This window comes from Schistocerca piceifrons, chromosome 1 (genome assembly GCF_021461385.2).
Source record: "Schistocerca piceifrons isolate TAMUIC-IGC-003096 chromosome 1, iqSchPice1.1, whole genome shotgun sequence".
In the NCBI taxonomy this organism is placed as follows: Eukaryota; Metazoa; Arthropoda; class Insecta; order Orthoptera; family Acrididae; genus Schistocerca; species Schistocerca piceifrons.
Window position 1 is genome coordinate 256,579,528 of NC_060138.1, and position 25,026 is coordinate 256,604,553.

The 25,026-nt window shown below is 40.0% G+C and overlaps 2 protein-coding genes across 2 annotated transcripts in view; one reads left to right on the plus strand and one right to left on the minus strand.

Annotated features, from left to right (window-relative positions):
• LOC124784477 (protein LLP homolog) overlaps positions 1 to 14,787 on the minus strand; it is a 28,345-nt gene extending 13,558 nt beyond the window's left edge. The window contains exon 1 of the mRNA XM_047254103.1: positions 14,628 to 14,787. The gene's annotated coding sequence lies outside the window, so the exon portion shown is untranslated. The remainder of the gene's footprint in view (positions 1 to 14,627) is intronic.
• Positions 14,788 to 15,102: 315 nt separating this feature from the next.
• On the plus strand, positions 15,103 to 16,238 carry LOC124784493 (gamma-aminobutyric acid receptor-associated protein-like). Its single transcript, XM_047254104.1, has one exon. It carries the CDS (start codon positions 15,196 to 15,198, stop codon positions 15,547 to 15,549), a length of 354 nt encoding a protein of 117 aa, XP_047110060.1. The 5' UTR covers positions 15,103 to 15,195; the 3' UTR covers positions 15,550 to 16,238.
• The last annotated feature ends 8,788 nt before the right edge of the window (positions 16,239 to 25,026 follow it).

Here is a 25,026-nt window from a genome sequence, read left to right on the forward strand (position 1 = left end):
TGAGTTTCAGATTGATCATATTGCAATCAAAACAACAACACAAGAAATATAATGAGTGTCAAAATCCATAAAAACTTGTATACTGACACAAACCAATATGGAATTTCTCAGAAATTAAAGTAAAATACCAGGTGAACAGTCACTAAAGAAAAGCTAGAAAGAAACCAAGTGCTGACACCAAACATCTCAAAGAAAACAAAAACAACTACCAATTAAAGAGGAAGATGTGAATTTGGGGATAAATCAAAGACTAATTAATAAAGGTAGCTCAAAATCTAGACCAGGAAAGGAGATAAACTATAAATGGTGGAACAAAACTGTGATGATGATATCGCTGAGTGACACAGAGCCTAGAAGGTGGGGTATTCCAACAAAACTAAGAAAGAATGAATAACTTTATTCAACTAACAACAGTTGCAAATATCATCAGAGCAGAAAAAAGAAGCTGGATGCAAACCGACGGTAAAACCTGAAAAAACACTTCGAGAAAAGTAATACTAGGGAATTTTATTAAAATTTATTGTGAAGAATATCTACAATACTAGTCTCCAATCTCTGTTTTACTGGAAAGGTCAGCCACTATAATTAAAAAGACTAACATTTTTTGTCAGCTAGTACCCTTCTAAACTGCACAGAACCACAAAGAAACTAAAATTCCAGAAACTGCAAGGAGTTATCACAGAGGAAAAACTATCAACTCATGGAAATAAAAAGTTAGGAAAGTTTGTACAATAACTGACATGTGGAAAATTAGAGATGACAAGGTAACAAGGAATCTGCATCATTTGACTAGAGATGTATTGGACAAAGAACTAACCCTAGAGAGAAACAGTACTGAACCAAACAACACCATTTAGGGATTCCACTGCCGCCTGTTTCTTGCACAGAACTTTCTAAGGTCTCACTGAACACAGAACCAAGTGAATAAATAGGCTAAAAAAAATGAAGGTTTAAGAAAAGTTATTTTGCTTGTAACACATCTTTTGTGGCAAGTACAATGAGAGGTAGAGCCACTACAGAATAAAGCAATATAGTTGTGTTGGTTGATTTAAAAGAATAAAAAGGGTGTAACGTGACAAAAGGAAAATGCTCCTCAAAATTTGGAAGACTCTGGAAAGACAAGATCTCTTAAACTACACATGAAAAGTAATTACTTCACATGAAAAGAAATTACTTCCAAAGCTAAATTCAATGTTAGAATATGGCAATGCTCTGTCGCTAATCTAATTTAAACTCCTCACAGTAAAAAATAACAAGAATATAGAAGACGCTGATAAACAGAGAAAATATAGCACGTGTCTACGTTCAAAAATTTTTTAATATAGCCGTTATTTGTCTAGATCATGAGTTTATAAAATTATATTACCAATTTTGATCGTGCTTGTAATTGCCCTTGAGTATTATGATATTTTATGATCTATAAAGCTGACCAAAAAGATATGACGAAATTTTTTTAAGTATTTCATTTCATGGTACTTGCACGTTGATTTGACCACTGGGCCGACTCTTAAGTAAAACAACACTTTTTCTTCTTCACTGTAATCTTCAATTAAAGTAATATCTTTAGGATACTCTCCATACACACTTTTATGACATGCTTCATTATTAACAACACCAACAGAACACAGACACCATTTTTCAACTGCACACTTCAAGATCTTCTAGCCTTTAAGTGTGAGTAGACAACTGTTGGTATAAGAGGGAAAACAACAATCAGACTTGTATAGGCTTGAAGATGCAATTGTTAGCCTGTTGAAACAATTACAACAGCATTGTTATGACAAATAATCATTAGCTTGTGTAATGTGGTGTGTTACATTATGCAATTGGTATACTTTATTTGATTAGCCTTCCAGATATTGCAGATGTTAAAAAACGTATTTTTGACTCGTGTTTGTAATCTTTTTTCCATAACTTCCAATTGAATCTCAAAGTTGAAATTTATACTGCAGTTTGATATCAAAAGTCTATTAACTGTGAAATTTTCAGATTTTTATCTGGTCCCCCCACAAAGATATTGCAGGCCACAAAATGGAAAAATTAAAAAAAAACCATTTCTTAAAATAGTGTATTTTTTTAAGTGTAAGCTGCTCACCATTGATACTCTATAAAAAGGTCAGCAGAAAAAATATTAAAGCTGATAAATTAATCTTTCTTTGGAAAACTACTGCTCAAAATTTGAGTTTTTTAATTTGTGTCTGATAACTTTGAACTATTAAAAATATATTAAAGAATACACTCAGCTAAGTGATAATGACGTTAATTTGTAGCCCAGAGTTTGTTGAACTAAATGCATTTTATCTGAAAGGCTTAGGACAATCCACTACTGAATAATTGTAAAAAATGTAGATGCTTGCAAATACAAAAAAACGCATGCAGCCTGCAACAAATATGGCCACCATTTCAAAATAATAAACAATAACATTTTTAAAAAAATATTTTTGTGACCACTAAACATTGGGGAATTCACCCAGCGAATATAAAATTTTTCTGAGATGGTCAAGCAACCAATGCTGGACCACTTGGTATGGATTGACCCAGCTAATACTACTTAAAAACCAAGTGGCACACATTCTATGAAGACTGATCCAATTTGTATTGTACACCTCTCTTTGGTAACATTAAGGTGTGACACAACATGGAATGCCTTAGCTTCCTGCACAAAGAAATTGCTTGAATGAGTCTTAGTACATAATTAAAAATTGAATCTACATTTCACCTTCATGTGAGTATGGGGAATACTGGCATGCAACATAATGAAGTCTATGCCCAGAAACTTATACAGTGCAGGAGTCTGTTAGAGTGGTATGCAAACAAAAAGAAAACAATGAAGCACAATGCACATTAGTAACAGGATGCATACAAAGTTATCTGTGCACTTAGAACAAATTAAAAATACAAGAAAGTATAGCCTAATGTGTGTGTGTGTGTGTGTGTGTGTGTGTGTGTATGCGCACACACACACTACACATTACCCGTTTTTGGCTTTGCTCGCATATGCGTTCGACACACATACTGTATACACCCCCCCCCCCACCCACCCCCCTCTGTGTCTGCCTCACCCTCCCACCTCTGTCTGTCCAGTTTCTCATTCTCACTCTCTGTCTCTCCATGTGCTCCTGCCATCTCTCTTTGTCCATCTCCTCTGCTCACTCTCTCCAACCCTATCTTCCTTCCCCCACTCCTGTTCATATCCTCCGCCTCCTCCTCCTCTATCTGTCCACCTCCTCCTCTCCCCTCTTCCTTTTTCATCTGCCCACTACCGCTCCACATCTTCCAGTTGCCTTCTGATCTCCCCCTTCCCCCTCGCTCTGTCCATCTCATCTCACCCTTACTGACACTCTCTCTGTCCACCTCCTCCTCTCCTCTCTCCCTTTCTAACCCCTCCTCACCATCTGTCCCTCTCCTACCCTACCCCCCCTCCCCCGCTCTCTCACTCTCACTCACTCACTCTCTCTCTCTCTCTCTCTGTCCATTTTCTCCTCCCCCTCTCTCTCTATCCTTCTCCCCCTCACTGTCTCTCTGTCCCTCCACTGCTCACCTGTGCTCATTCCCACGTGTAGCCCATGCGAAACATGTTGATAAGGCAGGCTAAAACTAGTCCCACACTACATGCCTGTCTTGCAGGGCTGCCTACATATCAGGGGCTTAAAAAAGTTTTGCCCATATCCACTGCTTTGGGAGATAGCAGGATCTAACCCCCACTGTAGTGATATCGTGAAGTGCACTATTTGTGTGCTATATTTGGTTGAAATCAATCAATGGCTTTGGGAGGAGATGCTGGAGAAAAACACACACACACACACACACACACACACACACACACACACACACACACACTTGTATTCCAGAAACCATTTTACGGTGTGTGGTGGAGAGTACCTTTGCATACCACTAAAACTAGTCCTCACAAATGGTATGCATGTGAAAAATGATTCTTTGGATCTTCTCTATAATGTGTCCTAGATTGAAAAGCAATATGGAGATATCTGTTGAATGATGATTGTATACACTACCTCCCAGGTAGACTACACTTCCCGAGAATTCTTCCAAAGACTTTTAGTCAAGCATCTTTGTCTCTCATGATTAGTTTTATGTGACCATTCCCCTTCAAATCGCTACCCATATATACTCGCACATATTTAATGGAAGTTACTGCTTCCAGTGTTTGTTCAGCAGTTGTGTAATCATATAATAATGTGTCTTTCTGCCTATTTATTTTATATCTGTTTATGTTGAGAGTCATCTGCCAATCCTTGCGCCAAGTGTCAATCTTCTTTAAGTCTTCCTGCATTATGCTACAATTTTCTAGCATAACTGCTTCGTATACAACAGCAGCATCCACAAACAGCTTCATGAAGCTTTAAACACTATTTGCTGGGTCATTTATACAACACAGTAAATACTAATGGTTCTATGACACTTTCTTGGGGTATGCCTAAACATACTTTTATGTCCAAGGATTTCTATCAGTCAAGAATGAAATACTGTGTTCTACTTGCTAGGAACTTTTCAACCCAATTAAAAATCTGGTCAGCTGTTCTGTAGACTCCAAAACTATACTGAAGGCATTCTTGAAGAGAAGGAACAAGGCACCAACCTAGGCACCCCTATTTACTGCCTTCTGTGTTTCATGGACAAAAAGAGGGTGCTGGTTTTCGCAGGATCGATGTTTGTGGTATCTGCTCTCCAGAAAGGTCATAATACATAAACATAAAGGTGTTCTAAAATTGTACAACATACATCAGCAATATACACTGTAGTTTTGTGCAACTGTTCAGTGACGGTTTTTGAAAAAGGGATTAGGCTGCACATTCTTACAATCAGTAGCAATGCATCATTAATCCAGTGACTTAAAGTAGACTGCTGTTAGAAGAGGAGAAACTTCTTTCGCAGACTATATATAAAACTGTATAGGTATCCTATCAGGTCCAGCCTCTTTTGTTTGTTGAACAATTTTAGTTGATTCTGTATCCCACAGGCACATATTCAGATATATGTCATTTTCCTATTTATGCAACGACTGATAGAAGTAACTGCAGTACAATCTTTCTCAGTGAAACGGTTCAACAAAAAGAATTGACTGTATTTTAGTCTTCTCTATGTTAGCCTTCATTTTGATGTAATTATGGCCACTTGGAATCTTTAACTCTGGACACATGGCTTTGATCTATTTCCTGATTTAACATATAACCAAAACATTTTAGGATTTTCTCCAGAAATCTGTAAATACAATTTTATTTTCAAATTCTTTGAATGTTTCACACATGGCTCTCTTAAGCTAATTTTGGCTTCACTCTATTTTTGTGTGTCTATGAGGTTTTGGCTAAATCTAAACAGTGAAGCTCTACTTGCTTTTGGAGCAACTTTCTAACACTGTTGTCGAACCACAGTGTGTCTTTCCCACCTTTCACAATGTCACTCAGCACATATCATTCTTAACAAGGAAAGCTATGGGATCTCAAGACAAGAATTTTCATGAGACTCTGAGAGGTAAACAGGCACGCAAAGAAAATAATATGTGCAGAACATGGCATTTCACAATCACTCGCAACCCTCGGGTGAGGGCATACAAAGTATGTTAATGGTACGACAAAGGATGTGAAAAATGGACATCAACAAGGGCAATAGCAATAACTTTATGTGCATACACATTCCATATTCGTGGATTCTTCTATAATAAAGGCACATCAACTGAAAGAGTGATACCATAGATCCAAATAATTAGTCTTTGTACTTATTACACGTGTCCATGGCACACAATGCATAGAAACTGAACATTAGTAGTACATACTCTTTCCTGCATGCGTTACATTGTCCTGAGCATTCCTTGCACAGTACATCCAAATCTTAATGTGACAATCCCTATCAGAATCATGGGAAGAATGGCATATCAGGCAATACATAAACCATCAGCCACAGACACTCCCTACATCAATGAACAAATAAAAATACGCCATAAAAACCCTATACAACCTATGTTACTCCATGGCATGGTAATGTGGTGGGAGAAGGCAAAGCTGTAAGTAAAGTGGCTGTGTACAACAGGAGCAGATCACACCAACACTCAGCTCACAGTCAGGAGTGTTGCACATGTCAACTGCAAGAAAGTAGACATCTGACACATTGCAAAACAGCATAGGCATATCCTGTGCCAAGTATCCAAGTTTGCATGCAGATTGATGGCACAATTCCCATCACAAAGTATATTCTCCTCCATGTGGTGTGCAAATGTTTTATATTTGTGAAAGGAGTATACATCTAGAGGCTGAAGTACTTTGTAGTTTTTGGTGGTATGATCATTGCCTGAACTGTATGTTCCTGCTGCCAAAGGCTTTGGTGGCAAACACTTGTCAGTTTGACCTGACCATGAATTGAGCAACAAAATGGCAGGACCCATTACCTCCAGTCACTGACAGTGTCTGGTTTGCTTTGAGTTTGTACTCAAATCAACTTTGGTTGGTATTGAGCACCACATTAGCACCAATGTCATTGGCTGTAATATAGTCCATCACCTTTTGCACAAACTACAACTCTCTCACTCTTATGGTAGTGTGCACAGTAATATCCTACACATTTAATAAACCATGTGATCTTGCTTGATGTTATTTTATAACGGCAATTGAAGTGATGAAGGAAACAGGCTCTGGCATTAAAATTAGGGATGCCTAGAATGATAGCTGCTTGTTTCACTCATATCTTTAAATGCCAATAGTGAATTGAGAGTCCCATGTGACATGCCTCCTGGAATTTGGTATACACATACTTGTGAATTCTTACGATCTTGTTTTGCACAGTACCGGCACATTCAAGAGCGGTAACAATTTGTTTCACCTTCTCCGGTGTTGTATTGTGTTTGCATGCAGTTGCTGCTACAGATTTGTGTTTAGCCTTCACAGTGTCATAACAATCCTCTGCATAGTTCTTGGTGTGAATTGTTTGTGTATGCTTGTATGTCATACTCGGGGGGGGTGAAGGGGTGGTGGTGGGGAGTGATAGTTCGTAGGAACTGGAACTGGTTGCCATGTTTTGCACTGGCGACTGTGGGGCATCACAGTCAGACAATATCCCTGTCTCTCGTCACTTGCACGATCATCACTTTCACACCGTAATGTCTGTCCTTCCCACATGATAGCACCACCTTCAACATGTTGCCCCTACAGGTTCGACAACTGCCATGCAACATGCCTGTCACTGTACGTTGGAGCTGTGTCATATGGTGGCTACCTCTACATCATTAGTATTTGTACTGCTGCATGGATATTATATACCATTCTGGTAATCTCACACCACCACTGTGAATGGGTGAATATGCCTGTGACCTGACTCGCTATTCACTACTAACCCCTTCAATGAGTAAACATCACTACCGTGACACATGTGCCATCTGCCATCATCGATGCAAGTGCCGTTTCACATGACCTTGCAGAACATCAGATATATTGTCTGTTTGTCCACCTAGGGTTGCAACTATTTCCGGTGAGTGGTAGCGTTTGTTGTTTTGTACTAACATTTTCCCAGATGGATACATGTCATTCAGCAAACATGTTTAACAGTAGTCTTCAGCCTTTGAAGCTCCAACTCTCATTTACAATGCTCATACCATGTTTATTGCAAAGTCTACTACTGCACATATTGTGAGCGGGCATCTCCCGTGCATACCCCAGTATGGGGGTTGTAAGAAATTGCACCAAACAACCTGTCACATGTGTTATTAACAGTGACATGCAGGTAAAAAATAAGTGCTTACCCTTACTGTTCATGAAAGTCTAGCCCAACATCATGTATCACATGACCCTGTTGCTATTTCAACTTTGAGAGCTGAACTCAAAATGGCATACTTGACAATGGCCGCTTTGATGACTATTAGCATGGTAAGGTGTGGCCCCATCTCTATTGCCATTATTATATTTCTAATCCTTCTTAGACAGGGTATTTTCAGAATACAAGGTTAGATACGGACTTTCGCCTACCACTGTATTGTGAGAGAACCACCACACATTACATGACCTCATCCAAAGTTGTGAGCAATTGCAAAATGCCAATTTTGCACATATTGTTTTCTTTGCATATCTGTTCACTTATCAAGGTCTCATGCAAATTCTCATTGCGAGATCCCGTAGCTCCCTTGTATGCTGTATCGCTGTACAACTCTCCTCTCATGACTGAGCACATTGGTGTAGCAGTTGAGACAACAGACTTTAGCTCCCATGCAGTAATTCATTACCAAAAATGTATAATTATTTCTCTAAATCACTTTAAGCAAATAAAGATGGATCATTCCTGCAATATCTTATTTCACTCACTGGCCCTTTTCAACAGAGCCACTGCCCGACCTCAATTGATCTTGTTATTACAAACACAAGTCCCTTCCAGCACAATCACTTCCAGAACTGGATGATACAGTACCAGTACGTTTATTTCACTGCTTTATGTGGTCACTAATACATGGCACAAAAAATGCAACACTCTCAAAGATTGTATTGGTGCCAGCAGGGTGCAATACAAGAGGCTGTAGTGTTGGCAATGCGTTTGTCGCAGATGTAGGCCATCAGGTTGATTTTGGGAGGCCTGTCTGTGTACCGTTTGTTTCAACCTGTCTGGAGTTTAGAGGTGAACAGAGTTGCAACTTTCATTCTATGGAACTGTCATGCCCTATCAATGAGTATGTACAGTTGAACAGTTTCAGCCATTTGAAAGGGTTCGCATTGTGGGTCTGCATGAAACTTGATGGATGTATATGGTGGCTTGCAGCAGGTGGCCTACACATAGTATGTCTCTGGAGGACTCAGAGATTAGATGACTGCTCAGAACGTATTTGCTAAATGATATTGTGTAATGAGAATGGTACTGTATAAACAACTAGTTCAGGTCCGCTTGTTGAAACAGTTATTAATATGGTGGTATTAGTTTGAAACAATACTGGTGGCCAATACTGGTGGCAGTGGGTTCAAGTAGATGGTTTATGCAAATGTCTAGTACCGAGCTGTTTCTGGTGTAAGAGCCAACATTGTATTATATTTCTGTGAACTGACAAAATAATGCTGGATTCTAATTGACCTGTTAATGATGAAGCAGTGGTCAGGACACAAACAGACATTTATAAAAAAGGGAAGCTATGTTCCCCTCAAATTATGTACTACTCAGTGAGCATTAATATCTATAGCTATAGACTCTTTTCTACAGCGTGAAATTGTTAATTAGTTACTGACTTGTACTGGTATCAGCTGCTATGTTTATGTCAAACTCTCAAGTCAGTATGAGAGAGGCATTTCTGATTATTTGCTAAAGGAAACACCATTGAAATTTACTGTGGGATAAAGTTTTGGCTGCTTTATTAAATTGTGAAGTTTATTAATTTAATTGTGAGGTAGCTGGTTCCTTTCTAAGGTTTGTTTCAGAACTAAAGTAATTATTGTTTCAAGATTTCAATGTTTTCTACCATTCCAGTAATCTTCAAACACTTTAAACAGAAATTTTTGTGGAGGTCATCAGCGACCGAAGTTTTATGCAAATTTGGTCTTCAATAAATGTTTTAAAAGACACAAATTTAATCCAGACTCACTCAATCACTCCACTCTTTCTCGCTGTGGTCCAGCTAATTGTAACAAGATGTGCATCAAGACGGTGCATTTTGCGAGCAATGGTGGCTGACAGACCATCATCCAGATGAAATCCAGACATATGTCGCACCTACTGTGTCATCAGGGACTATCGGGAACCATTTGCTTGCAGCAGGATTAAGATAACGTGTGCCTCTGGCCAGGCTATTGCTGACACTGTGACACTGCCAAGCATGGCTACTCTGATATTGTGTAGGAGTTGACTGGAGAATGGAAAGGTGCTCTGCTGTCTTCAGTAAAGAGAGTTCATTCAGTTGGCACGCAAGCGATGGACATACAAATGTATGGCGTAGAGGGAGCACATCCCCGGCTTCGTGATGTGTGAATTACAATTTGTGGTCACATTTGGTGTTTCTACAGGGTAAAATAACCAGTGCCCAACAGATTGCAGACTGTTATCTCCAAGCTACTGCCATTTCTTCAACAAGAAGGTGATGTACATTTTTTCTGTATAACGGAAATACGGAAGCGTCCGATCCCACCCGTCTGCTTTGACCCATGACATCACAAATATGGCGGAAACAAAAACAAACACACACACTTTCCACAAGAAGCCTAATGACACTAACGGGACAAGCGCGGGAAATGGGGTGTTTTGGGTGGGGGGCAAACTAAATATAAACAAATTTAGACGCCTTGCGTAGCTACAACGTGTAAGTGAAGACAGCCATGCATGAATACCGGAAATACAGAAGCGTCCGATCTTACCAGTCAGCTTTGACCCATGACGTCACAAATATGGCGGAAACGACCATAAACGACAATTCCAATATGGCGGATATAAAAACATCGCATACATATCATAAACACTGAAATACACAGGTTTCACAAAAAGCCTAATGACTCTAACGGGACAAGCGTGGGAAATTGGGGGTTTTTGGGTGGGGAGAAACTAAATATACACAAATGTAGCCACCGACCGCCATACAAAACCACGCAAAACGACGAAAAAAAATCAACATCACGAAACTGACCAAATACCAAAAAACACATTCTTATCCAGAATCAGACACTTCCCTTGACCTACATAGATCTACAGTAACTCCCGATCCCATAAATTAGGATCGAACACTTCCCTTGACCTATATAGCTCAACAGAACCTCCCGATCACATCCCCCGATACAAAACTCAAAAAACACTTCCCTTAAACCTACATACATCTACAACAGCTCCCGATCCCATAAATTAGGATCGAACACTTCCCTTGACCTATATAGCTCAACAGAATCTCCCGATCCCATCCACCAATACAAAAATAAAAAAAAAAAAAACACAATCACACAAAACCGTTAACTCACTAATACAAATTCCGCTTCAAAACCACGAACACAGCACTCACCACTGAGCAACAGCAAACTGACCCCAACAAACCAAACAAACGTAAACCATGAACACACCACCAGAGGTCACGACAAACACCCCCACGACATCTACAAACACGCCACAATCACAAACCAAACTCCGCGCCGTAATGACGTCACAAACCACAACACGCTTACGTCACGGGTCAAAGCCGACGAGTAAGATCGGAGGTTTCTGTTGACCCTGTATAACAATATATGTTCTCATAGGGCTGTCATGAGGCTACACAATCTTTGTGCTGTACAACAACTACCCAGGCCAGCAAGATCATCAGGTCTCTTGCCAACTGAAACACATACGTTCTCCAGGGACCCCAACAACCACCGCCAAATTAGAACAAAGGTCACAAAATGCTTGGGGCAATCTATTGCAGGATGTCATTCAGCAACTTTATAATCATTTGCATGCAAGAACATAAGCCTGAGTTGCTGCCAAAGGAGGCATCCTTTACTGTATATTAATGTGACAGTTTGTGCACCCTTTACTTTGACATAAGTTAGTCACTTGGTCTGAATTTATCATCATACACTCCTACAATGGTAAACCACCAGTCACCTCACTTGTTGATAAAATGGCCTTGTCCATCAGGGTGTAGCAATTTTTCCCCTGGCAGTGTAATAATGACAGTTCACTTCATTCATCCTGCTTACATAAAGTTGAAGCAATATTGAAGGAAATAATAAGGTTTGATTACGACTGAGTTTTGGTTCATTGCCACAATTGAAAGAAAGAAGTGGAACAGCTCAGTACAATCTAATTTACTGTTGCAATTTTAACCAAGAGGCAAATACTAAATATAAGTGGTGGGAGGGCCTTTACTGTTATGCTGCACATGGTAATCGGTCAATGAATTTCTATATGCCTTTAAAAAAAAAAAAAAAGGATAGGGCTGATTGTTCCGAGGACTGTCCTTATTTTGGGATTCTATGGCATTTCATCTTCAGGTTGAAGAATGATATATTTGATGGTTATAGTTAACTAACATTCCTCTGTGGAAGCTTACGTTCTCCTATAGAATACCTCTATAGCATATTTCTGACATTGCTTAGATGGAGATATTTACCTGTATTTAATTTCAGTATTGCTGCTTCAAACATCAGCAGGATGTAAAAAGAGAAATCTTTCCTTGAGTCTCCAAGGCTTTACCAATTTTGGCTTTAAATGAGTTTAAACTCAAATTTATCTGTTTAACATCTCACATCAACAAGTCTCAAATATCAATAACAATGTACATTCTCAAAAAAAGGACCTTCCACTACCGCACTCTGACACACCACTTACTTCCAAGCTATATGCAAAGAAACAGATTGCTGTTATTTTTAGAGTTATGAAAATGTTAATCATCTTGTGGTATTGCATTTCTTCTTGTTATGTCCGTGCTTGCTACAAAAATGGGAAGAGGAATTCCGTCTTATGCAAGACACTTTTTCTGTTTTGGAGGCAGAGTTTTCACCACCAATAGTTTCCAATAGTATCATATCATGTAAGTTAAAAAAAAAAAAACACTGAAGATTGCACAAAATGTGCTGAAACATGTCTGGGTGAAACAAAACAGAAAAAAAGGTGTCTTGCATAAGGCAGAATTCCTCTTCCCATTGTGAAAATGTGCCTCAGAAATAACAATTGTTATTTGTCAAATACATGTAACTGATAAAGGTTTGGGAAATGACGCAGAATTCTTCCTTTAGGTGAACCATCTGTGTTTGTAAATTGCCATGCTACATTAGCAAGCAACTAATGTGAAAATTCTGTATCTGATATTGAATTATTCTGAAGTTAGCTCATAATGAAATACACTCAACCAACGAAAATTAACAAGAAAAAGGAAGAAAATTTCAACGAATTTTCTAAAAGTGGCATGAAATCAAAAGATTTGCATCCAACAGTGAGTCTTCCTTTGAAAACATAACCCAGCTTTTGTTTTCTCTACATGTAGAAAGATGCTATTCCATATGATAATTATATACTGCAGTTGCATTTCCTTTAAGCGTAACTGTTTCTCTTACACGCACACAACTGACAGTTTTTAATTTGTGTCTAACATCTTGAGCACTGTAAATTAAAAGCAGAAGACAATCGCATGGGCAAATGATACTCTGAAAGTTACTTCACAATTTCTTGTGCCCAGAAGAAGCTATAAATATATCAAATACACATCTACAATTACACAACAGCCATAAGGTTTTAAATATGTGTTTGTTTATATTCTTAGTCTGTAGCATACTCCAATACATAAAAAAATTCCATTCTTTTCCCTTCCAAAGTCAATCTACAAGAATTTATCTTTTTAATACCTACAATGTTGTGCGTTTATTTTCTGACAAAAGCAGGTCATATGCAGCAGCTCTTGTTAGTTCATTATGTATATTTTGATAAGACTTCAAAGCAGTGCAAAGATTGACAACTTGTTTTAAATGTTCATAAATATAAAACTGTGCACTCCACAAAAAAGCACATAGAATTCTATGACTATAACATCAATTAGTCTTGTTGGAATTAGTCAACTCAAACAAACACCTGGATGTAACACTTTGTAGGGAAATGAAACATTATGGTAGCATAGGCTGTCGTGGGTAAAGCCGGTGGTAGACTTTGGTTTGCTTGCTGAATACTGGGGAAGTGCAAACAGTCTTCAAAGGAGATTGCTTACGAATCACTCATGTGACCCATCCTAGAATGCTGCTCAAGTGTGCGAGACCCATGTCCAAATAGCACTGTCTGGATATTGAACATACACAGAGAAGGCCAGCACAAATGGTCACAGGTCTGTTTGATCCATGGGAGAGTGTTACAGAGACAATGAAGGAACCGAACTGAGAAACTCTTGAAGATAGACATAAAATTCCGAGAAAGGCTGTTAAAATTTCAGGAACCGCCCTTAAATGATGATTCTACGAAAATACTACAATCCCGTTAGAATCAGTCACACAGGAATCGCGAGGATACGATTAAAATAACTACTGCATGCACAGAGGCACTCAAACAATCATTCTTCCCATGCTCCATAAGTGAACGGAACGGGTAGAAACCCTAATAAGTGGAACAGTGGGACGTACCGATTGCCATGCACCTCACGGTGGTTTGCAGAGTATAGATGTAGATGGTATGATTTTAGTTATGTGCTCCAACACAATAATGATTCACAAATGCTAAAATAAATTATTCCAGCAACTTGTGCACGATTTGCTTTGAGTCACTCAAAAGGATATGGCTACAAAGAAAGTATCAACACCTGTGATTTAAAATGGTATCATTAGTCATACTGATCTCTGCAAATGATGGACTACGTAGGCCTACTTCAACATTTGTCAGTGTCATATTACAACAACAAACAGTTTGTCAACCAACAACTCTGTATAATCAAGTACCACGATTCCTTTATTTCACTTAGCACACTTGTAAACTGAATACATAGACCCATTGGGAAACTGAAGCTCCAGCAGGCCTGTTACCACCTGCGAAGTACTTGACAGCTGCCAATCAAATACTTGTTTTAAAACTGATACAGATCCGTTTGCACAGGGACCTCAAGTATGGCATTTAATACTATTTACGTAACCAATTAATGAATATCACTACCTTTATGCTCATGTTCAGAAGTTTCATGATAACCTACGACACTAAATAAACGAGCTACTTACAAATGCTGTAGTCCTAAGGGAAATCGTTAGCTTTTTTTTTTATACCACGTGAATGTATCTAACATAACCTCAACCGCAGGCGAACTGGCGAAACATAAACAAATACACATTTCCGATGGCAAAGCTTCTCTAGTACTATCTTTGGCAAATCGTTCCGAGCACATTTCTCCATTGCATCTCCCTTTGCATGAAGAGAACACACTACGTTTATCTAATAATTTTAGAGGAGCACAAAGAAAGTCATTGCCTAAGTAATCGCTTAAAATGACTTTTTGAGATAAATGTAAATATTACAATCTACATTATTCTAATATAAGACACTATTTTTCCAAGAAAACTATTATTGAGTGTTCATACCTGTAGTGCAATGTGGAAGAGACATTGTTGTAATTATAAATATACCCTGGACGATAAAAATCAATGGTCCATGGATAGAAAGCGAGTTTTGGCAGAAGGGGTAAATGAGTCGTCATTTTCTCGTTGCTGGTATCTTTGGTGTACGCGTTGCCTTTGGGAAGACGTAAGATAAGCTGTATTGTGCAATCCGAGTTATTTACATTAGTCTAGAATGATGTTTCAATACAAAGAAGAACATCCTTTTGAGAAAAGGAAAGAAGAAGGCGAGAAAATTAGACGAAAGTATCCCGATAGAGTTCCCGTCATTGTGGAGAAAGCTCCGAAATCAAGGCTTGCTGATCTGGACAAGAAGAAATATCTTGTTCCATCAGATTTGACAGTGGGCCAGTTCTACTTTCTCATAAGGAAGAGGATCCATCTGAGGCCAGAGGACGCCTTGTTCTTCTTCGTCAACAACGTAATTCCACCAACTAGTGCAACTATGGGTTCCCTGTATCAAGAGCACCACGAAGAGGATTTCTTTCTGTATATTTCGTACAGCGACGAAAATGTGTATGGTTGTTGAATCATTTTGATTTGGTTGTCATTTCACTTAAATTGCAACGCAAATATTAGACAATCATTTTGTTTCAGAATGTGTATATATTCTTCAGAATAAGTTCTTGTATTAGCCATAAAGTCGGTGGTGCATATATTACAAAGTTAATGATAAATGTTTTTGCATATTGAAGACACTTTGCTTTCAAGGGAATGTTCTCAAACACTGTGCACACGTCATTGCAATATTTGAATTCTTGTTCGTTTGGCAAACACATAATGCTATTGGTATCAAATAAAAATGAAGCTTGCTCTGCTCAGTATTTCAGAAATTACGCTGCATAAACCATGTGTCAACTTTTATCATCAGCTGTTCATATTGTAGTTGAGTTTGTTCTATTACACAAGTTACAAATGTGTATTCTGTAACGTTAGCAAATTGTTGTAGACTCCTGCATGTTTGGAGCGTTCCTTGTCGTAAATAAAAAGATGATTATCATCAACCAATTGCAGTAATTTTTGGAACACATTGTGGCATTTGAGCAATTCGTAGTATAAATTACACAAATATGAAGCATTTGTTTCACTGGCTAAGCTAGTTCTGTTCTTTGTCTTGTACTGAACCAAGTTTGATCTGTAATATTATGTAATTATGTATTATTTTGTTTTGTTTTTGTTTGATATGTAGGATTAAAGTGTTATAATACAAGCTGTAAATCTGAGTTTGCTCTGCTGTACCAGATTCCTTCTTTTCCATTTGTCTGATGGTCTGCATCAGAACTATGTAGATGAGACATTTTGCTCTGTTCTCCGAAATTAGTCAGTGTGTTCTATTGCAGAGGATGAAAACTAGATCCACAAATCACTAGATTTTGCAGTATGAAAGGTAACACCATAAATGTGATTGCTAAGCTTTTACAATATAAAGAATGAAATGCATGTAAGTCTGCACTTGCCTCACTAGAGAAAAATTAAATGGACTGGGGAATTGACTGTAATGCAGGCCTAAATATAATGTGAAGATTGTACTTGCCATTCCTTAGGTGATGTGTAATAATGTGGTAATGAATGCACATGCAGAATTCAGTGCGATTTACGTCTGCTTCAGTATCATATTTTCTCCACACAGCATTCACCTACGCTAACAGTATTCAGTTACATTGATAATTACCTATTGATGTGTACTTGGCGAACAATTAATTTAATGCCATGTAAGAAGCATGAAAGCTATTTGAAGAAAGTGCTGCTTCCTTGGTTATCCTTAGTTGCCGTAAATGTTGCAATTTGTGTTTATTTCTTGCTTTACATATGATGTTAACTTGATCAGTAACTGGTTAAATTGTGACGTTGCTTCTTCTAAAATCTTTGTTGTGGCGACAGACTGATTTGTATCACAGGACAAGGTGTAGGTTTTGGTTGAAAGGTAATAATTCAGTTGTTGGTTGGTGCAGCTGTGTGTGAACTGTTTATCTCTGTCCTTCATTGAAAAGCACCTGTAATGATAGAAACTAAAATTGCAAGATAAACTGCAAAAACAGGTAATGAAAAGTCTGCAGCGAATAAAATATAAGGGTGGGGGATCAGCTATCTAACTTTTACCGAATATGTTAGTATTAGAACACAAAACTCTATTCTGCATCCAGGATGGGAGCTAAAGCTACATGGAAAGTATTTTTATGGCTTTCACTATGACTATGAAATTTACAGTTCACCTGAAACTGAATTTTATTATTAGGAATAAATAAAATAAAGGAGTGAGTAAGTATAAGATGTCAAAAGACCAATGAAGAGTGATTTATGATGTATTTGGTTATCTATGTCACTTGCTGTTCTTACTCCTCACTTTCAGTGAATGATTTACCAACCAAACACAATCCATGGTTACTTTTAATGTGTTATGGTCTTTACTAGGTTTGAATGTCATGTGAGTAACAGATCCCTACCATGTACTAGAGTAACAATTCGGGACAAGGAAACAAGTGAAAAATACTGTGCCTTTCAAATTCTGGCTCACTGACTGTATTGATGTACATTAATGGTCAACAAGTAGGAGGAAACAATCAAATACATCTAGTAACTGAAATTCTAGACAGACAGTTATTAGCAATCAATTGGCTTTTCTGGGTAACATTTTATGAATTGAGTTACATGTAGAAATAAAAGGGCCGAAAATGATAAGACAAAGCACTAAATTTCACAGCCTAAATAAATCACACACACAAGAATATCATTATATGACCATTCCACAAACACTTGGACACAATGAAAAAGGAATAAGCATCTTTCATGTTGTAGAGTAACAGATATAGTTGAAATGACTGAAGCAGCAGGCCCTAATGAAATCAGTTTTATGCAGAATACTCTGTGAGATTCACCCCTTTCTTGGAGTGCATTTATCACAAAACTCTTACACAGCACCATGTGATTGGGCAAAAGTGCAGATTACTCCTACACGGAAAAGGAACAAAAGAACGTGCAAAATTCTAGATTAATGACCAGGGTCATTGAGCATACTATTTGAGTTTTATTGTCAGAAAAACTTCTTTTCGTAATGCAATGCAATACACATTTTAGGAAGCAGCAGTTGTGTGAAACAAGATTCTCATTTTACACACAGTATCCTGGAAACCATAGATATAGATGATCCTTTAACCATAGAATTCCAGAAACCATTCTACTTTGTACCACACTGCAGATATAACAAAAGATTGAGCATAGAGAACTGGTAATGTTATAAGTAACTGGTCTGAAGACAAGTTACAGAAATACTGTACGTACAGAATTGTCCTGGATGGTGAATGTTCATCAGCGATAAAGGTAATGTCACGAATGCTTCAGAACAGTTGGATTGCCAAATAGGGTGAGCATCAGTCCCAACTGTTTGCTGTTGTACATGACAAAGTGTCATAGAGATATTCAGGATGACTTGGACAAAATTTCCACTTGGTACGATGAATGGCTGTATATTTATTACAGTGAATAAACATAGTTAATTTGTATAGGTATGATAACATTCATGTAATTTTTAATGCAGTATTAATGGTAAGTTGCTTGACTTATTTACACTGATTGAATATCTAGGCATAACTGCAAAACAATAGGAAGTAGTGATACGGCTTCCTCAGTTATATTAAATTCCCATTGTTTACCTCTTTTATTGTTAGTTAAATATTGACAACGTTGCATTAATATTTGTCTTAGAACAGCATTTATATAAGCACCATAAGAACAGAGCCTTATTTATAATTAACATGAATCTTCATTACTCAACTCCAGATAATTTGAAGGCATGGTCAGAACAGTATGTTTTTTTTTCTTTTCAAACAATGGAAACTCCAGGTTGGAATATTAATGATCTATCAAAGAGAACTATTACTACTCACAGTGAGGATGACACACTGAGTTGCCGATGGACACAATGAAAATGCTGTTACACATTTAGCTTTCAGCCAAAGTCTTCTTCTGCAAGAAGATGCACACACATTCATACAAGCAAGCACACCTCATGAACACACCTCTAGCAGCTCAGACCTGAATGCCATTCTGGCCGAGCTGCTGGAGATGATGGTTATGGCTGTGTGAGCTCTGCTTGCTTGTATGAATGTTTGTGGCATATATATATATATATATATATATAAAAAAAACAAAGATGTAGTGACTTACCAAATGAAAGTGCTGGCAGGTCGACAGACACACAAACAAACAAACATACACACAAAATTCAAGCTTTCGCAACAGACTGTTGCCTCATCAGGAAAGAGGGAAGGAGAGGGAAAGACAAAAGGATGTGGGTTTTAAGGGAGAGGGTAAGGAGTCATTCCAATCCCGGGAGCGGAAAGACTTACCTTAGGGGGAAAAAAGGACGGGTATACACTCGCACACACACACATATCCATCCACATATATATATATATATATATATATATATATATATATATATATATATATATATATATATATATATTACTCCTGGAAATGGAAAAAAGAACACATTGACACCGGTGTGTCAGACCCACCATACTTGCTCCGGACACTGCGAGAGGGCTGTACAAGCAATGATCACACGCACGGCACAGCGGACACACCAGGAACCGCGGTGTTGGCCGTCGAATGGCGCTAGCTGCGCAGCATTTGTGCACCGCCGCCGTCAGTGACAGCCAGTTTGCCGTGCCATACGGAGCTCCATCGCAGTCTTTAACACTGGTAGCATGCTGCGACAGCGTGGACGTGAACCGTATGTGCAGTTGACGGACTTTGAGCGAGGGCGTATAGTGGGCATGCGGGAGGCCGGGTGGACGTACCGCTGAATTGCTCAACACGTGGGGCGTGAGGTCTCCACAGTACATCGATGTTGTCGCCAGTGGTCGGCGGAAGGGCACGTGCCCGTCGACCTGGGACCGGACCGCAGCGACACACGGATGCACGCCAAGACCGTAGGATCCTACGCAGTGCCGTAGGGGACCGCACCGCCACTTCCCAGCAAATTAGGGACACTGTTGCTCCTGGGGTATCGGCGAGGACCATTCGCAACCGTCTCCATGAAGCTGGGCTACGGTCCCGCACACCGTTAGGCCGTCTTCCGCTCACACCCCAACATCGTGCAGCCCGCCTCCAGTGGTGTCGCGACAGGCGTGAATGGAGGGACGAATGGAGACGTGTCGTCTTCAGTGATGAGAGTCGCTTCTGCCTTGGTGCCAATGATGGTCGTATGCGTGTTTGGCGCCGTGCAGGTGAGCGCCACAATCAGGACTGCATACGACCGAGGCACACAGGGCCAACACCCGGCATCATTGTGTGGGGAGCGATCTCCTACACTGGCCGTACACCACTGGTGATCGTCGAGGGGACACTGAATAGTGCACGGTACATCCAAACCGTCAGCGAACCCATCGCTCTACCATTCCTAGACCGGCAAGGGAACTTGCTGTTCCAACAGGACAATGCACGTCCGCATGTATCCCGTGCCACCCAACGTGCTCTAGAAGGTGTAAGTCAACTACCCTGGCCAGCAAGATCTCCGGATCTGTCCCCCATTGAGCATGTTTGGGACTGGATGAAGCGTCGTCTCACACGGTCTGCACGTCCAGCACGAACGCTGGTCCAACTGATTCGCCAGGTGGAAATGGCATGGCAAGCTGTTCCACAGGACTACATCCAGCATCTCTACGATCGTCTCCATGGGAGAATAGCAGCCTGCATTGCTGCGAAAGGTGGATATACACTGTACTAGTGCCGACATTGTGCATGCTCTGTTGCTGTGTCTATGTGCCTGTGGTTCTGTCAGTGTGATCATGTGATGTATCTGACCCCAGGAATGTGTCAATGAAGTTTCCCCTTCCTATATATATATATATATATATATATATATATATATATATATATATATATATATATATATATATATATATATATATATATATATATATATATCCACCAGGCCTCAATCTCCGCTAATTTCAAGTTGCCGCCACTCATACCTCACCTGTCATTCAACATCATCTTTGCCTCTGCACTTCTGCCTCGACTGACATCTCTGCTCAAACTCTTTGTCTTTAAATATGTCTGCTTGTGTCTGTATATGTGTGGATGGATATGTGTGTGTGTGCGCGAGTGTATACCCATCCTTTTTTCCCCCTAAGGTAAGTCTTTCCACTCCCGGGATTGGAATGACTCCTTACCCTCTCCCTTAAAACCCACATCCTTTCGTCTTTCCCTCTCCTTCCCTCTTTCCTCATGAGGCAACAGTTTGTTGCGAAAGCTTGAATTTTGTGTGTGTGTTTGTGTTCCACGTGGGGAAAAATATATATATATGTATATATCTAAAAACAAAGATGATGCGACCCACCAAACGAAAGCGCTGGCACGTCGATAGACACACAAACAAACACAAACATACACACTTACCATATATATATATAATAGAGGGAAACATTCCACGTAGGAAAAAATATATCTAAAAACAAAGATGTAGTGACTTATCAAATGAAAGTGCTGGCAGGACAGACACAAGCAGACATATTTAAATACCAGTCTTTAAATATGTCTGCTTGTGTCTGTATATGTGTGGATGGATATGTGTGTGTGTGCGCGAGTGTATACCCGTCCTTTTTTCCCCCTAAGGTAAGTCTTTCCACTCCCGGGATTGGAATGACTCCTTACCCTCTCCCTTAAAACCCACATCCTTTCGTCTTTCCCTCTCCCATCCTCTTTCCTGATGAGGCAACAGTTTGTTGTGAAAGCTTGAATTTTGTGTGTATGTTTGTGTGTCTGTCGACCTGCCAGCACTTTCATTTGGTAAGTCACATCATCTTTGTTTTATATATAGAAGGAAACATTCCACGTGGGGAAAAATATATATATCTCTCTCTAAACACAAAGATGATGCGACCCACCAAACGAAAGCGCTGGCACGTCGATAGACACACAAACAAACACAAACATACAAACAAAATTCCAGCCCCCGCAACCAAAGGCCGCCCCGCCAGGAAAGAGGGAAGGAGAGGGAAAGATGAAAGGATTCGGGTTCCAAGGGAGAGGGCAAGGAGCCACCCCAATCCCGGAGCGGAAAGACCCACCTTAGGGGGAAAAAAGGACGGGTATACACTCGCACACACACACACACACACATATCCATCCACACATATACAGACACAAGCCGACATATACAGAGGCAAAGAGTTTGGGCAGAGATGTCAGTCGAGGCGGAAGTGCAGAGGCAAAGATGTTGCTGAATGACAGGTGAGGTATGAGTGGTGGCAACTTGAAATTAGCGGAGATTGAGGCCTGGTGGATAACGGGAAGAGAGGATATATTGAAGAGCATCTTCGGAGTTTGGATAGGTTGGTGTTAGTGGGAAGTATCCAGATAACCCGGATGGTGTAACACTGTGCCAAGTTGTGCTGGCCGTGCACCAAGGCATGTTTAGCCACAGGGTGATCCTCATTACCAACAAACACTTGTCTGCCTGTGTCCATTCATGCGAATGGACAGTTTGTTGCTGGTCATTCCCACATAGAATGCATCACAGTGTAGGCAGGTCAGTTGGTAGATCACGTGGGTGCTTTCACACATGGCTCTGCCTTTGATCGTGTACACCTTCCAGGTTACAGGACTGGAGTAGGTGGTGGTGGGAGGGTGCATGGGACAGGTTACCATGAAAACCTAGTTTGCAAACAGCTCTCTCGTGCCTTATTCAAACCTGTTCCTCATCGAACATCCTCATGAACCCCCTGCAAAGGAGCACCTTCCCCCCTTCATTATCCAGTATAACCCTGCACTGGAACAACATAACTATATCCTTTGTCAGTGCTTTAACTGCTAATTACTGTATCCAGGAATGAGGAACACCCTTAGCTACAATTCTTTCTACCCCTCCCAGAATGACACATTGTCACCCACCCAAAACATGAAACATCCTAATTCATCCTTGAGCCACTTCAGCTCCTAGCCCCTCTCCACAGGGATCATAGTGGCTATGGCTCATAGTATGACAACTCAGGGACGGCAGTCATTACAACAGGCGGGATCTGTTACACAGGCTTGATATGGTTCTCATCTGTCATGGTCCGGCATGTGTCTGACCTTCTCTGGGTGGAGCGCAGACCTATGTAGCCACCTGTGGATGGGTACAACGTGGTACCATGTGAGCACATGACTGTGCTGTAACTGGCGAGTCACGGAGTGGCAAATCTGGCACCCCCGAATATTGTGGCTGCTGCTGGGGGCTTGACTGTACACAGTGCCCTGCTTCGTCTGTTTACCAACAATCTCGTAGGTAAAGCAGGGGCTGTACATGGCCTGCTAAACACAGACAGAAGTATCAAACAATGGAAAATCCAGGATGGAATGTAACAATATTATGAAAAGGAAAGTTGCCACTCACCATATAGTAAAGGCACTGAGTTGCAGGTAGGCGCAATAAAAAGACTGTTCACATAAAGCTATCGGCCTGTAAGGCATTCAACAAAAATAGACAACAGACACACACCCACGCAAACACAACTCGCACAGATGACTGCAGTCTAAGGCAACCGTAGCCACTGTGGCTACAGTTGCCTTGGACTGCAGTCATGTGTGTGTGTGTGTGTGTGTGTGTGTGTGTTTGACGTAGGCCCTACAGGCTGAAACCTTTATTGGGAACAGTCTTTTTGTTGTGTCTATCTGCAACTCAGCATCTCCACTATATGGTGTGTGGAAATTTTCCTTTTCATAATATTGTTACAGATGGGAGTGTGATGGTCAAATTACACAGGAGGCAGCACTGCATACACTACATATACAGAGGAATTTTAAAAAAATTAAATACCATCCTTTACTTAAATCATTAAGTATTATTTTAAAAAAAAACCTGAATGAGAAAAATGTGTAGTGAGGTAGAAGACTAGCAAAAGTAGCACATACAGAATACACTTTAAAATTAAATAACTACAGTGAACTGATAATAACATAGTTAAGGACATGATAGGTAGCATTCTTTTGTAATCTGAAAAACTGACGGACTGGTAGAAGGAATATACTTACGACTTGTATGACAAAAGAGTTATTACCGTTGTTTCAGAACACAAAACTACTGGAGGAGTGGAAAATGAATTCATAGTCCTTGAATTAACAGATCATAATTCAACAAAGAGACAGGGACAGATAATTAGTAATTAAAAATTGTAGAAATACATGAAAGAACAACTGTACAGAGTTTATGTCCATGCTATTTCTGTAAAATGTAGTCTATACACACAACCAAAGGAGGTTTATTCCCAAGAAGAATTATATGCAGGATGCTACTCAGAAACAATGCAAACTACCTTAAGTCAGTAATCCCAAGCAAAGTCCATTTCACTCCATATCAAAGTTTCCACATCAAAGTTATGCCTATGACAGATAGAGTCACAATATAAACAGCTTAGCCAGAGTGATAGCACATTTGCCATGCACTCTACAGATCACATCACGACCAACTCAGACCAAATTGGGTTGGCTTATATGCTGGGTTTTGGTGTGCTCCTATCAGAGAACACCCCTGGGTAGTGGTGACACAGTAGTGAACAGTGATGATGTGCAAAGTTTTCAGTTTCTATAGTGACATTGGGTAGTGTCACTACAGCACCCCCCTCCTGACACCCACTCCTGTCCACCAAGCATGGTCTGCTGGGCAAGAACTCATGGGTAGTGTGTGGTCCAGGGGAGCCATCAGTGGGAAAGGTGGTGGTTAAAAGTTCACAATGTTCATGAGCATAACTGTGGAAGGCCAAGGCTCAATGGAAGATGCGCGAGTCATCGTGGTACCAGAAGGTTCACGGGGGCAGAAAGTAAGTGGCTGCTGAGCAGCATGATGGAGGCAAAGTTGATTTTGATTACACCAGAAGTCTAAGGGCAGAGGCCACCGCATACATCTTGGATCTGTGGCAGACAGAAATCATCCCATAGTTCCACGTGGGTGGTGCGCAAACTGATAGGTCCACACTGGTTGCCTATTCAGAAGGGACAGGCCTCAGTGATGTGTGCTGAT